This window comes from Dysidea avara, chromosome 9, assembly GCF_963678975.1.
Source record: "Dysidea avara chromosome 9, odDysAvar1.4, whole genome shotgun sequence".
Taxonomy (NCBI): domain Eukaryota; kingdom Metazoa; phylum Porifera; class Demospongiae; order Dictyoceratida; family Dysideidae; genus Dysidea; species Dysidea avara.
Genome location: NC_089280.1, coordinates 26,590,328 through 26,604,524, shown reverse-complemented (window position 1 = coordinate 26,604,524; position 14,197 = coordinate 26,590,328). Strand labels below are relative to the sequence as shown.

At 38.3% G+C, this 14,197-nt stretch overlaps 1 protein-coding gene across 2 annotated transcripts; it reads left to right on the top strand.

The window, feature by feature from the left end:
- The first annotated feature begins 6,129 nt into the window (after positions 1 to 6,129).
- LOC136267787 (uncharacterized) lies at positions 6,130 to 13,758 on the top strand. 2 transcript variants are annotated; one of them, XM_066062962.1, is made up of 5 exons: positions 6,130 to 8,324; positions 9,441 to 9,568; positions 10,958 to 11,944; positions 12,055 to 12,097; positions 12,662 to 12,860. In XM_066062962.1, the coding sequence occupies exons 1-5, from the start codon at positions 8,075 to 8,077 to the stop codon at positions 12,712 to 12,714; spliced, it is 1,461 nt and encodes a 486-aa protein (XP_065919034.1). In that variant the 5' UTR covers positions 6,130 to 8,074; the 3' UTR covers positions 12,715 to 12,860. The 2 variants fall into 2 exon arrangements, with proteins under 2 accessions (XP_065919034.1, XP_065919033.1); XM_066062961.1 differs by lacking the exon at positions 12,055 to 12,097 and having other exon boundaries at positions 7,768 to 8,324; positions 12,662 to 13,758.
- Positions 13,759 to 14,197: the final 439 nt, after the last annotated feature.

Here is a 14,197-nt window from a genome sequence, read left to right as displayed (position 1 = left end):
GCCTGCCAGTGTATAGCTAGCGTAACTCACCGGTTATCGACCAGTTAACGTTTCTCGCGTCATAAATCAGCCATACAACGTCGTAGAACAGTGAAAATTTCAACACAACTAGATAAAGTAACGCCTAATACATCTGCTAAATATCATTCCAACAATTAAAACTACGCAAATACAGTGGTGATTATAGCTAAGGGCGTACGTTCATCTATTATCGACCGTCTCTATCCTCTATCTATTATCGACTTACGTGTACATCCCAATTAGCTATTATCGACTTTTCCCAAGAAACTGGTAATAGATCGCTATGAATTTCATGAAGCAATACAACTATGCAAACAGTCTAAGGCCATGCCTATTTGATCTTATGTTGCGCGGGCAAAATTATTTTAAATTTGGGTAGGTAGGTCGGTTTGAAAATGAAAATGATAAAAAATTTATACAAAATGCAATTAATGAATGTAGCTATAATAGTACATACACAGTTAAAAATCTAGGTTTCATACTCTTCTAGTAGCATCAGATATCTCCAAAAGAGCTTTCCCATCGTATTCTACAATTTTAGAGCATTGGACGATCTTCAATGGCCCGTTTTGGACTATATCACGAGGGTGTTGATGATGTGTTGTCTTTAATTAAGAACATGTGATCCGCACACGTGATTTTCAAAATTATTTCATTTGAAGAAAAATGCAGTCGGTCGGGCCCGCGCAACATAAGATCAAATAGGTATGGCCTAACCACTATTACGAGAAGGGTCTACACCTAAAAAATGAATCCATTTGAACCTATAGTTCAAGAGTTATGCACACACAAATTAGCTAAATTTATATTTACAGATTCCACATATATACAAGTCATTGTTAACTTGTAAGCACTGGCTGTGCATCCACTTCTTGCACCGTTCATTAGTACACTCAACCCACTCCCTCATCAGCTTCCCATGCAGCACTTGACAAATCATCCTGGTATAACCCAAAGCATACGGCACATTCATTACTAGAAATTTCTTTGTCTTGTACACCATATTGATCTTCGTCTTCTACTTCTGAGTCAGAAGATAGCTCAGCTACCACTGGTGCCTTCTGTGTCTTGTTTGCAGACCTCTTGTGTTTCTGTCCTCTTTGCTTTGCTCTCTCTTCATCCTTCTTTCTTCTCGATTCATCTTTTCTTTTCTTCTTCTTTCTCTTGTCGTTTTCTATCTCGCTCCTCTTTTCTCTTTGCTTTCTGTTCCTCTTCTTCCTTTTTCTTCTTTTCCTTTTCAATTAGAAGTGCTAAAGACTCAGCACTTGTGAGCACTCTAGCAGTTGATTTAGATTTGGTGGATGCTTTCGATACCACTCTTCTTTCACCCAAAATTTCCCGAAGCTCTGACACAAACACTCTGGTATTTGCTAGACTAGCTGAAAGACTGTACGTAGGCTGTTCTGGTGATGGCACTGCATTTTCCTTGTCTACTGTAGTGTCCATAGGCTGTTCTGGTGATGGCACTACATTTTCCTTGTCTACTTTACTGTCCATAGGCTGTTCTGGTGATGGCACTACATTTTCCTTGTCTACTTTACTGTCCATAGGCTGTTCTGGTGATGGTACTGCATTTTCCTTGTCTACTTTACTGTCCATAGGCTGTTCTGGTAATGGCACTACATTTTCCTTGTCTACTGTACTGTCCATAGGCTGTTCTGGTGATGGCACTACATTTTCCTTGTCTACAGTACTGTCATCTTCGGTACTAGTATTACAGTTCAGTGGTTCAACTTGCTCCCCATTTACCTGTGTCTCTATGGTGGTGCTCGATGACAAATTCTCTGGAAGGTCATCTGGATGTTGTTGCTGTAGCCATGACACATACATTTGATCGTCATAAATGTTGTAGCCATTATCATACCTTCTCTGAAACAATTCAATTTGCTCCTCACTATATGAAACAGGTGATAGTCCCGGACCACTTTCTTCTAGATTGTGTTCACTAAACCCATCTTGTGAAACACTTGAACGTTCATTGGGCTGTGTCACTGCTGGCATCATTACTGGTGTTGCTTCTGGTATCTTATTAGATATTGAAGAATTATCATATGGCTTGATGGCAGTGGAATTGAATGGATAAACACCTTTCGAAATCCGGATACAATTGTATGTGGTTGTATAGACAAAAACCAAGCCTTGTTGAAAAGTGATGAGAACTGAAATCTGGTGACCACTTTACCAGGGTTGTCGGCCATGTACTCATGACAAACTCTAGACCAATGCTTTTCTAAAGGGCCAAAAAAGCTCACATCAAGAGGCTGAGCGACATGAGTGGTATGGGGTGGCAAGCAAAAAAGAATAATTTCATTTTCAGCTGCAAACTTTATAGCCTCCAAAGTAAAATGGGAGGAATGGCCATCTAAAAGTAACAACACAGGTTGAGAAGGTGGAATACTTTTTGTGAACTGTTTACTCAGCCACTCAAAAAACAGCTCGCGGTCTGTCCACCCTTGGGGTGACATTGCGTATTTTGTATCTGGTACCTCACCTCTAGTCCATTCATAGTTCAAGCGTTCCCCCTTAAAAATCACCATTGGTGGTATCATAGTGCCTACAGCATTAGCACAGGCTAAGATTGTTATTTGTGCCTTGTTCCCCGAAGATGGTCCATGAACTTTTTTGATCCCTTTAAGTGCAACACATTTCAGCTGCTTATGGTCAAGTGGCATGCCCGACTCATCCATATTATAAATGTAACTGGGTTTATCCATCAAGCCATTCACCTCCAAGGTATTCCTTAGCAATACAAAATAGTGGTCTAGCGCTGACTGGCTTACTGCATTGAACCTGCAATGTGATAGTGGATCTGAGGTTTGTAGGGACAATTTGGAATGTCTTTTCATAAATTTATACCACCATCCTTCTCCATTAAATTTTATCATTTGCAAACCCTCTTTTGCTCTTTTCTTCTCCGTCAACCTCTTCACACAGTCTATTACTTCCCTCTTTGTTTTTCCATTCCCCATTTTGCAGCACTCTACTAGGAAATCAACCAATTCTTGGTCTTCCTCTGGTGTTAGGAAGCCTGGTGGACCAGGCTTCGCTCCATGCTTCACTCGTCCAGAAATTCTGTCCTTTAGTGTAGTTCGTGGCACGTCAAATTGTTCTGCAGCTTTATTCACCCCCATCTCCTTTGAAATAACCGCGTTCATTGCTCTAGTCATAGATTCAGGGTCCCACAGTTTGCGGCGTTTAACAGCGCCAAGATGCTGTACTTTCGATATTTTATTTCTTGTCTTCCATCCTTTCTTAGCGGTAGATGTTCGCTTCCGTTTAGGCATTGGATTACGCCAGACCAGACAGCAACAAAGGTCTCAAAGTTGGTCTCTAGATAACCTTCCCGTATAATTGCGTATTTATTCGTATACTGACTGGTCGATAATAGGTGTGGTATCCTGGTCGATAATAGGTAGTGGTCGATAACCGATGAGTTACACTACATAACTGTGTGGAAGTATAGTCAGCTAGGACTTATCTCCCTGTCTTCTGCAGTTTCATTGGCCAAATGCATGCTCTCTTCTGCGAGTGTGCATGGCATCTATCAGGTGTCTACTTGCCTCGAGTGACTTGCCTCTCATGCCTCTGCTTCATCTGGCATTTCTGCTACCGTCCTCGCCCTGTCTCGTTCTCTTCCTGCCTTCTTCTAAGACGGTCTTCTTTGTCCATGTCTATATAGATAGGTTGTAACCCACGTGACAAATTCTAAGCCAAGTGGCGCAAATATGGCCTTTTTCATACAGGAAGTTTTCGTGGGTGAACGTGACGCACGTACCATTCACTCAGGCATTCACCAGGCAGTGTTCCCTCCTCGCCCTGTCTCGTTCTCTTCTGGCCTTCTTCCAAGACGGTCTTCTTTGTCCATGTCAATGTAGATAAGAATAAGTTGTGAGCCATGTATGTGGCCCGCACTGTTTCGTGTTCATTATGTAAACTCTCGGGAATGGTCAGACGTATGGTCATACGTATGTACGAGTGACTACTGCCATTTGTGGGGCTCGCTCAGGCTCGCCCCAATTAGTCATATGAAGATCACTAATGATTGGCATTAACTTTTTTTATTTTAATTTATTTAGCTATTTATTTGACAAATAGTCTAATAATAATGTCACAGCAAGTGAATCGGCTCTCCACTCATAGATATTCTATGCTCCACCGAATGCAGATTTCAGTGGCAGCAGAAGGGGGAGGAGGGGGCTACAGGGGATAAAGCCTCCCCCCAATTTTCAAAAAGCAGGGGCAGACCCCCCAACAAATGTGCTTTTATGATGTCATAAGACTATCACGTGATAAACACCGCTTGTCAGCGTGCTTACAGGGTCACTGTAGCAACTAATACCTCAAGTATTTAATGCTGAATTATAGCAACTATATGACTATTTATAATTATCTAGCATTACTGTGATTAAGATTATTGGCTAAAACTGCCTCCAGATTCAATCTCATAGCACCTATTTTTCAAAATTTTTCTGGGGGGGGCCCAGGCCCCCTAGAAGGAGAATGCTCTGAGTCAGGGGCGGAGGAAGTAGTTGATATGAGGGGGGCTCACCAGGGGTGGATCCAGACTTATGGTAAAAAAAATGAACTGAAGCACTACATTGGCTCTGGTTTGGTAAGGTGAGACCAAAAAAAAAAAAGGTCACAACCAGCTGACAATAGCTTCCCACCTCACCAACTACGCATTTATAGCTGATAAACTACATAAAAATCCTTACATAGCTCGCTACACACTGCTCTAATACTGTGACTGCTTTAATAGAGTGACTGCTCTATTAGAGTATCTCGATGTAGAAAAGATGCACAATAATACAATTCTAGAGGAATTGACTGGCACATACACATAAGGGATGTATTAGTATGTAATTACAATCAGTGATTATCCGGCCATGGAGATGTGAGGCTTCAGGTGGAGAGCTATGCATCATCACACAAACTTACCAGCTGGAAACTGCACACAATGGCCTGCCAGGCGAGACTTTCTCCCATCCCATACATGAGTGAAGGTAGCCCAGTTACATGAGACTAAAGAAAAAGACTATTAAAGTGTTTTAACCAACACAAACTAACCTCCAGCAATTAGTAGCAACTTCAAATCATGTTGTTTATTATTTATTTATTTGTAATGTACAGGACTCAGAATTGAGTATATGGTACATGAAAACATGCAAGTGATTAGTTAAATAAGTGATTTTCTAAAAGTGCATTGAATTTGTCCAAGTCTGGTGATGTAACAATATGTTCTGGGAGGGTGTTCCAAAGTCGGATGGTGGAGGGAAAGAAGGAGTGTAGGTACATGTTAGTTCTGGCTGTCAGGTGTATGAATCTCACACTGTGACCGCGGGTGGTTGTAGATGATTGGATAAGATGGTCATGTGGTACTGATATAAGATTATTGATAATTTTGTAAAGCATATTTAACTTGGCTTGATTTCTTCTGAACTCTAAAGTTGGCCAGTTCAGATGGTTTAGCATTGATGTTACACTAGCTGTTCGGTTGAAGTTGTTATGCACAAACCTCGCTGAGCGACGTTGGACCATTTCAATTCTATTTATATCTCCAACTAGTTGTGGAGACCAGACAATTGAAGCATACTCAAGTGTAGGGCAGATGTAAGTAGTGTAGCCAGCTGACTTGACAGACGGTTGGCACTGATTTAAGTTTCTTTGCAAGAAGGCTCTAGTTGAATTGGCTTTGTTGGTTATCTTGTTAATGTGTTCAGACCATGAGAGATTGTTTGTAATAGTAACACCGAGGTATTTTGCACTATTGCTTTGTTCAATAACTAAGCAAGAACAGCAACCACTCATCTTCCAATCGAAATAGTTGCTGTCGCCCACTTTCAAACACAAATGAACAGTAGTTCGCTTGTCTAGCGGGCGTCACGTGCTAACTGTTTTGATTGGCATCAAATAGAATTGTCGTACGTTTCTATCACCTCCATGAGAACACCCGCCCATTATACGATTGTCTCTTCATACAACATGGATTCTATTCCCGGTGAGTGCAAAACGTTAGGCCTTGTAGTTTTCTCAAACATTATTAATTATTTATTTATTTCATTATAAATGATGTAATTTCAACCGCATTTCATATTATCTTTAGTACTTGGTTGTACTACAGTGCATGTAGGCCTCACAAGGGAGCATGTATATGCACAAAGTAAGTTACATTACAAAAATAGTTAAAACAGTCCAGTTATTCTTTGACAATATTGCAGTGTATAGTCGAACTCTTTGTAGGATGACTTGTCTGTAACTGAACTCTCTACATGAATGGTCACTTAGCTCCACAGGACTAAATGTTCTAATAGGGTAACTGTTGCACTATATATTAGACTTCTTGATCAAGCAATTGTAACACGTAGTTGGTTTTTGCAGTATAACTCAGTGGTTTTTATTGTGAATTCTTCTAAACCACTGAAAAGTTATTCTATGATGATTACTCCATCCATCTATGCTGACACCAATTTTCAGCTCATTCCTATAAGTAGTCTGCCTAGTAGACATGGCAACTTTGTTAACGAAACTCAATTGCGTGATTGCTACACACTGTTGGTTCTTGGGGTGTATATTCATGGTTGATTTCCTTTAAACCACCAAAAGGCACTCCTACAATGGTTACTCTATAACTACAGACCAATTTTCAACTGATTCCTCAAAATGGTTTACCCATAAGCATGACAGAAGTTTGATCTTGTTTTACACGAATAATAGCTCAGTGAATCTTGATCAGATTTCCACCAAAACTGGTACTGAGATTTGCTTTATAGCCCCTCACAAAAAAAATTGTTATAGCATGTTACAGAAAACAGGTAATACCATAGATATTAGAGGGGTGTGTAAACATGGTTTTAATATCTATGGTAACACCAATCAGATTGTGTTGATCATAATTTTGTGGTGTTAATTACCATAACTACTATAAAATCATCTAATATGTAGGGTGAAGTTTTGTGAAGATGCATTATGATTAAGGCTGTTTGTAGTTGGCAATAACTACTGTAGGGTGTTCCATAAAAGAACACAACTAAAGATGGAGAGTCTTGTAATAGGAACTAATGTACTCGTGATGCTGCCTATTCCAGGAGTATGGAAAGTATCTTTGGCTGTACTAGCAGCCATTTGTTAATCTATTTTAAGAACTACTTACTTAGTATGGTTGTTAGACATGACATTCTTACTGCCATTATTGTTTAATTACACTCCATATAGTCAAATGTCTGTGTTATATGCTAGAGTAATCAGACCCTTCCTCTTTTGTGTGGGGTGAGAAATGGCTGGTGTGATTTCCTTCAAATTTGGTATTTGTATGGACTTCCCTATCTGGTGGGCACTAAATGTCGGTCTACAGCAAATTTGGTTCCAATAGGTGAAGGGATCATGGAGCTACGTATTTGTGTGAAAATTAATATTGCATCAGTTTTCTTTCTTCCTGTCAATATACCCACAATGTGGTGTGCTGGCTTCTTGGGACTACTTGATGTTCATCACTATACTTTGTTAGGACTGCACAAGCACAAAGAAATCACCTTGGAAGAATCAATGAAAGCTGGTTTTAAAACAGTTTAATGTCAAGATAATATAGCTAAACAAGCAAAACTCTTAGACAAGTATGCACTACTCACACAAAAATCAGTATAGGAAAATCATGCAGACACATGCCTGCATCTTTTTAGTACACTGTTATCTGTATCACGTGAGAAATGTATGCACTCTCTATAATTCCTTCTGGTCAATTTGCTTGCTTTGCACAGGTGCTTAAAAGTGAAATAATATACAACTTCAACTTCGATGGGACATGCATATAAATTGTTTTGTTAGTTTCACCCCCACTAAAGTCACAGCCAAACTCTTTTATAGCTATACACATTAGTAACCATTACATTGACTTTGTGTTAATGCATGTAACATATGCTTGTTACAATATTCTCTTCACAATGGGTTCCTCAGATCAAGAGTCAATTTATGTTTTCTAACTCCAACGCCATGACATATATAACCAGCCCACACTTCAGCTATATCCTGCTACATCCTGACATGTTATTGGAAGAGAATGCTACTATTCCATATTCCAGTACAGGGAATGGTACCAGTGTCCAACCTTACCATAAAAATTGTCAACCTGTGGCTGGTTTTTGGTACACCGATGTTTATATTAGTGCTGATGGTCACAGCAACTGTGCATCAAATAAAAGCAAAATTAAACTGTGCTACAATCAGGAAAGTTTACTTCTTCAACACTCATTCTCACAAGAGTTATGGCTGCTTGTGGATGTTGACACAGCAGATGAAGTACCATGCATGTAAGCAGAATAGGTCATTGTCCTGATCAGAAAAGAAATCCCCCTTGATATTGTTATCAAAAAAGAAAAGTGTATACAATTAGAAATAGCCTAGGGGAAATGCTTATATGATGCTGCTAGCTGCATTCTAACATAATGGTATGCATGCTTGCATCTATGAATAGTTTTGTTAAATCTTAAGCATTGAGTTCCAATTACATTGCATGTGCTTAACAGCAAAACAGATGTCAACTGGAGCATCATGATGACAGATGCTTCATAGGGCCATTAGAGTCTTTATACTGTAAATATCATTTTTCTTGGGGTAGGCTATGTATGCGTGAAAACTGTATTATTGTTGTTATAACACACTGGTTGTAATGACCTTACACACTACCATGACATGGTGTCTATGTGTGCATGTAAAATCAGTAATATCAAAATGTCCATTTTGCAAAGCTTATGATCAGTTCAGCTACATATATACATGTTATAGTTCTAACACACCCATGAGCTTTGTAAATCAGGTAGGTTTACAAATCAGATACAAACCAAATTGGTGTGTTATAGTTGATTTGTGGCATGGGGTGTATGCAGATCAAAGGCACCTATTTGTAACATGGAAGAAGCGAGAAAGTCTGGCTATTGCTGCATGTGCCTAAGTAATGATTTTTACTTGCTAATTACTTTTATTAATTCATTTGGTAGTTAGTTTGTTCATTGGTAGCACGTTTCCCAACAACTGAGTGTATCCAATTAGTCCAGCCATTGTATTGCTTTACATTTACACACGATATCCATTGCTGAGCTAGTGGTTTAGTAATATAGCTGATACCTAGTAATAGTCTTTGTTAGCTTAATTTGTTGGCTAAAAAGTGTGGTTTGGTTTCTTTCGATGGCTTTGAACTAATTAGAGGCCAGACTGTATGAAAAAGAGGCACTTAACCATGTTACAACGATTTGTAAGCTTGATTTACAATTGATTTGTATCATTAGCGGCAACCTTTAATCTGCCCACACACCATACTACAAATATAGATATGTTATGGTTATGTAATCCAGATAGCTACTGTATATGGCATGTACAGGTCTTGTTTTGTAATCTACACATTATGAAATGGTGTCACCTGTACACAGGTTTACCCTTAAGTGAGCCACTACAATTGGAGTGTGATTCAGCTTTTTCAGCTGGTGATAAAATTCCCATTAACATCAGCTTAAACAACTTGGAGACATCAAGAATGGATCTTGAAGACAGTAAACAAGTATGCACTCTGTACTGAAGTGTTTATTAATCATGCATGAACAAGTGTAAACCCTGTTCAATATTCAAGGGCAGCTTCAGGGGGTTTCTGAGGTTTCCAGAACAGGTCAAGTGTATTCAAGCAGTAAAAATATATTTTTCCATTGATTTGGAAAGGCAAAAAATATTCAGATTGAGATACTCTAATAGAGCAGTCAATCACTCTAATAAAACAGTCACAGTATTCAGATAAGCAGTGTAGCCAGTTATGTAGCTATAAATAAGGATTTTTATGTACTTTATCATATATAGTTAGTGGAGGGTAATTATTCTCAGTAGGTAGTTACCTTTTTTTTGGTCTTCACCAAAAGTCTAGCTATGCTCCTGATCAGTAACCAGTTACCAAAAATCCTGGAGCTGCCTGTGATATTATTGCAACTAATGTATCTAAACGCATAGGTAATGACATAGTTTTCTGATTTAACCATGCAATATGCACATTGTGTATATTATTGTCCACAATAATATAGTATAGCTATAGTGTTTGTGGTATGCAAGAGTCTGGTGCAAAAAAAAATCCTGTAATATGTATACCATGTATAGACCTTTCTTTTTTGAAAATCTAAAATGTCTTGTATAGCTATATGTAGTTGAAACATTCTAACTGACTGGAATTTTAATGCACATTGTTTTGGTAATGTGTCCAACATTATAATTAATGTTAGCTTGTGCATACAAGGCACAGTTAGTATTTGTTAAATAACAATCTTTAACACTAATATCTCAAATAAAGCCAACTCAATCAGAGGTTTTCTTCAGTGAAACATAAGTTCATGCCCAATAACAGTCAAAGAAGCATGCTATAAGACAATGGTAAGACGTATTCTTGAGTATGCCTCACCAGTATGGTCTCCTTCTACTGAACTCAATATCCTGAAACTAGAAATGGTTCAAAGAAGAGCTGTTAGATTTATAATGAATGACTTTTCTAGATATTCATCGGTCACAAGTATGATAGAACAACTAGGGTTACCAATGCTCAAACAACGAAGAAATGAAGCAAAAGTGATAATGATGTACAAGATACTGAACAATTCTGTACTTATAGACCATAACCTAGAATACAACACTAACCATACTCGGGGCACCCCTTTAAACTAGTTACATTTCCAACCAGAATTAATGCTTACTACGATTCTTTTTTTCCTTCAACTGTCACGTTATGGAACAATCTGCCGGCAGGTTGTTACTTCTAGTAACTTAGAACATTTTAGAAAGAGTTGTAACAGTTATTTTTATAACTGACTATATTATGTTCTTATCAAAATATGTACATTTTTCCTCTTATAGAGGTTGTACATTAATTAATCAAATATAATCATATAACATACATGTATATAATGTTATACAGGACTTGGAAGATGAAATGCTAGCAAAAACGCTGGATTCTTTGCAAAATATCAAACAGTTAAATGAAGTAGTGGATTTGAATGAAGAGATAGGCAGAGGTGCTTATGGGACTGTGAAGAAAGTGTCACTATATGGTACACCTTGTGCTGCCAAAGACGTCCATGCTATTCTTATTGACTATGCTAACCAGAAAGAACTGAAAGCCATTAAAATAAAATATTTAAATGAATGCATTAACTGTAGTAAACTGCTACATCCCAACATAGTCCAGTTCCTAGGTATCCACTACCCCAGTGAAGATGCTCAACTACCATGGCTTGTTATGGAGAAAATGGATTGCAATTTGACTTGTTTCTTAGTAAATCACTCACCGGGTAATGTCTCTGTAAATGCAAAGATTTCCATAGTTCATGATGTTTCACTTGGCTTGAAGTACCTACATGCTCAAGATTTCATACACAGAGATCTTTCCTCCAATAATATACTCTTAACAAAACACCTCACTGCCAAGATTGCTGATCTTGGTGTGGCTAAATTGTTGGATCCAGATGATCCCAGGACACACACACTAGCTCCAGGTACTCTACACTTTCTACCACCAGAAGCTACATGTGCTAATCCACAGTATGGAAAACCAGTAGATGTGTTTTCACTAGGCTGCGTCATGATACATTTGATGACCCATGATTGGCCGGATACTGGTACTTGTGATAATGCTACTTTATCAGAGGTAGAGAAAAGAAAGCCACATTTGGACAGGATTCAAGAGCCAAGAGAACTGAAAGTGCTAATTACAAGCTGCTTAATGGATGATCCAAAGCCTCGCCCTATTATAGATATGGTGGTGTCAGAAGTAGAAAGGCTAAAGACCACATATTTGGCTAGTTCATTCCACCACCATTCTGATGCAGGTTCTCTAGATTTTACAGGAACTTATCTACTGAGAGAGCCAGAAACAGAGAGATGGGCTAGGGCATCAAGAAAACAGGTATTATAAAAAGCTTCATGCACGCAACAACCAAACCATTTGCATGTATATGCATATACACACACACACACACACACAAAAATGAATTTAGTAGGGTTCGGTCATTACAGAAACAAGAGAAATTATCCCTTGATGCTTTATACTACATCAAAGGTAAGAATGATGCCAGACTATGGACAGTTCCTGATGAACTTTTATATGACAAATATAATGATTGTGCTGACCTGCTATATACCTGCAAATTGACATAGTAAGTGCAAAGTAGTTAGATTATATCTACTGATACATGCAAATGGACACATGATCTCAGACAATTAGGTGTCAAAGATTAAATCTATAATTGTTTATATACTATTCTGAAGGCATCAGTCAGGTAAGCAGTTAGGAAGCACAATTTCATTTACAATAAAGGAACTCATGATGAGGAATTTCAGATTGATTTAGTGCATTTTTATAGCTGATCATCTGTACTTGACCATTGTAAGTTATTATGGCTAATACGTATTTGAACTTGGCTAATGGAAATAGTGAAGCTTTGTGAACCCTACTACATAGTACTACTGTATGCTTAACAGCTTGTGAGGCTTTGTATGATCATTGCATGAGTTAGTAGTGTATGATGATGTAACATCTGTTTTGTGTTTTGTATTTTGGTATATAGCTTTGTTTGAAAAACATGTCACAATATAATTTTCCTGTAACATTTACTCCACATAGGCAAAACACTGCCATGGTCCAAAGTGTGCCAAACTAACAAGTCGATTACATGAAGAGAGAAAGTTTCAACCATCACAACATTTTATTAAAGTAGTACAAAACATGAAGTTCCCTGGCAATGCCTTTACTGATGGATCTCACCTTCTGTACTACCGTGATAACAAACTATTTGTTCTCGGTGATATGAAGAAGCGGTACAAGATGATGGGACGTTTCATACTTGTCCTTGATCTTCAAAATGATACAATTGATTGTCTTGATTCTCAAGTGAGCAGATTTTGTCCAGTTAAAGATGGCTGTTTTGCACTTGAATTTGATGCTAAGTTACCAGAAACAAAATTTAATGTTTTAGATACGTCCAGTTACAAATGGATAAATACTTCAATTCCACCTCTTTTAAAACAGAACACCAAATTCCCAGTTTTGCTGTCTTACTCTAATTTGCTTCTAGTTATCAGTGGAAACCATCTACAGGTGCTGGAACTAAACACTAAGCAATGGTTTGGTTTTAAACTCCAAACTTCCAATGCTGCCCTTAAACCTGCACTCAGCACACACTATGCCATTTTGAGGGATCAACTTTTTCTGTGCTATGCTGAGACTGCAGAACTTTACTGTGCTGACATACAACAAATTATTACTGCTGTCACGTTGCAGTCAAAACAACCAAATGATCTTACAGTCTGCCTTACTCGTGTTCTGCATCCTGTAAACTATATCTTTGTCCATGAAGATGTTCTTGTTGCACTGTATGCAACACAAAATCACTACAGCCGACATCTTCACCGAGCATGGTACTACAATAGTCAGTGTGACCACTGGCACAACATAGTCACATGTGATCTGTGTGTCAACGGGCAATGGTTTATGATGGAGAACGGAAAAGCTGCGGTGGCTGAGTTGTCTGCTAAATGGAGTTATGTGTGGAGGACTTGGAGTATTACTGCGAAGATCCATCATGTTCAACTAGAAACAGAATAAATATGCATATAGGGGCTGTACATACACAGTATTTACACATGTAGAATGCATGGATGATGCAACCTTTTTGGTTTATTGTGATGTACAGTAACTACCTACTGTAAATAAATAACAAAGCATTTGTTGGTTGTAGGAGCATGCATCAAAAGAAAAGGTTTATGGTGTTGAAAAGACCAGACCACGTTGTAACAATAAAACACATGAAGTACATGCAGTAAAGCCTCTATAATCCGATGTTCGTTCATGCTCAAAACCTTTATTGGATTAGTGAGAACGTTGGATTTTATTGAGGGGTAGTAGAAAAGGTCTGTTTGGTGCAACAAACATTATTTATTTAAGGCTTTACAGTACAAGTGCTGAAGGTCTGTAGAACACAGCCTGGTCCTACAGCCTATTTAAATTTGTTACATAAAGTATGTTTGAAAAGGTGGAGAAAAGAGAAAAAATCCATGACTGTGCCTGGGCAGCCTTGAACCTGCAGCCATCCGATTAACACACGAACACTTACAGGAGTTTGCCAGATGGTTAGGATATTTTTCCGATTATATAGAGGTT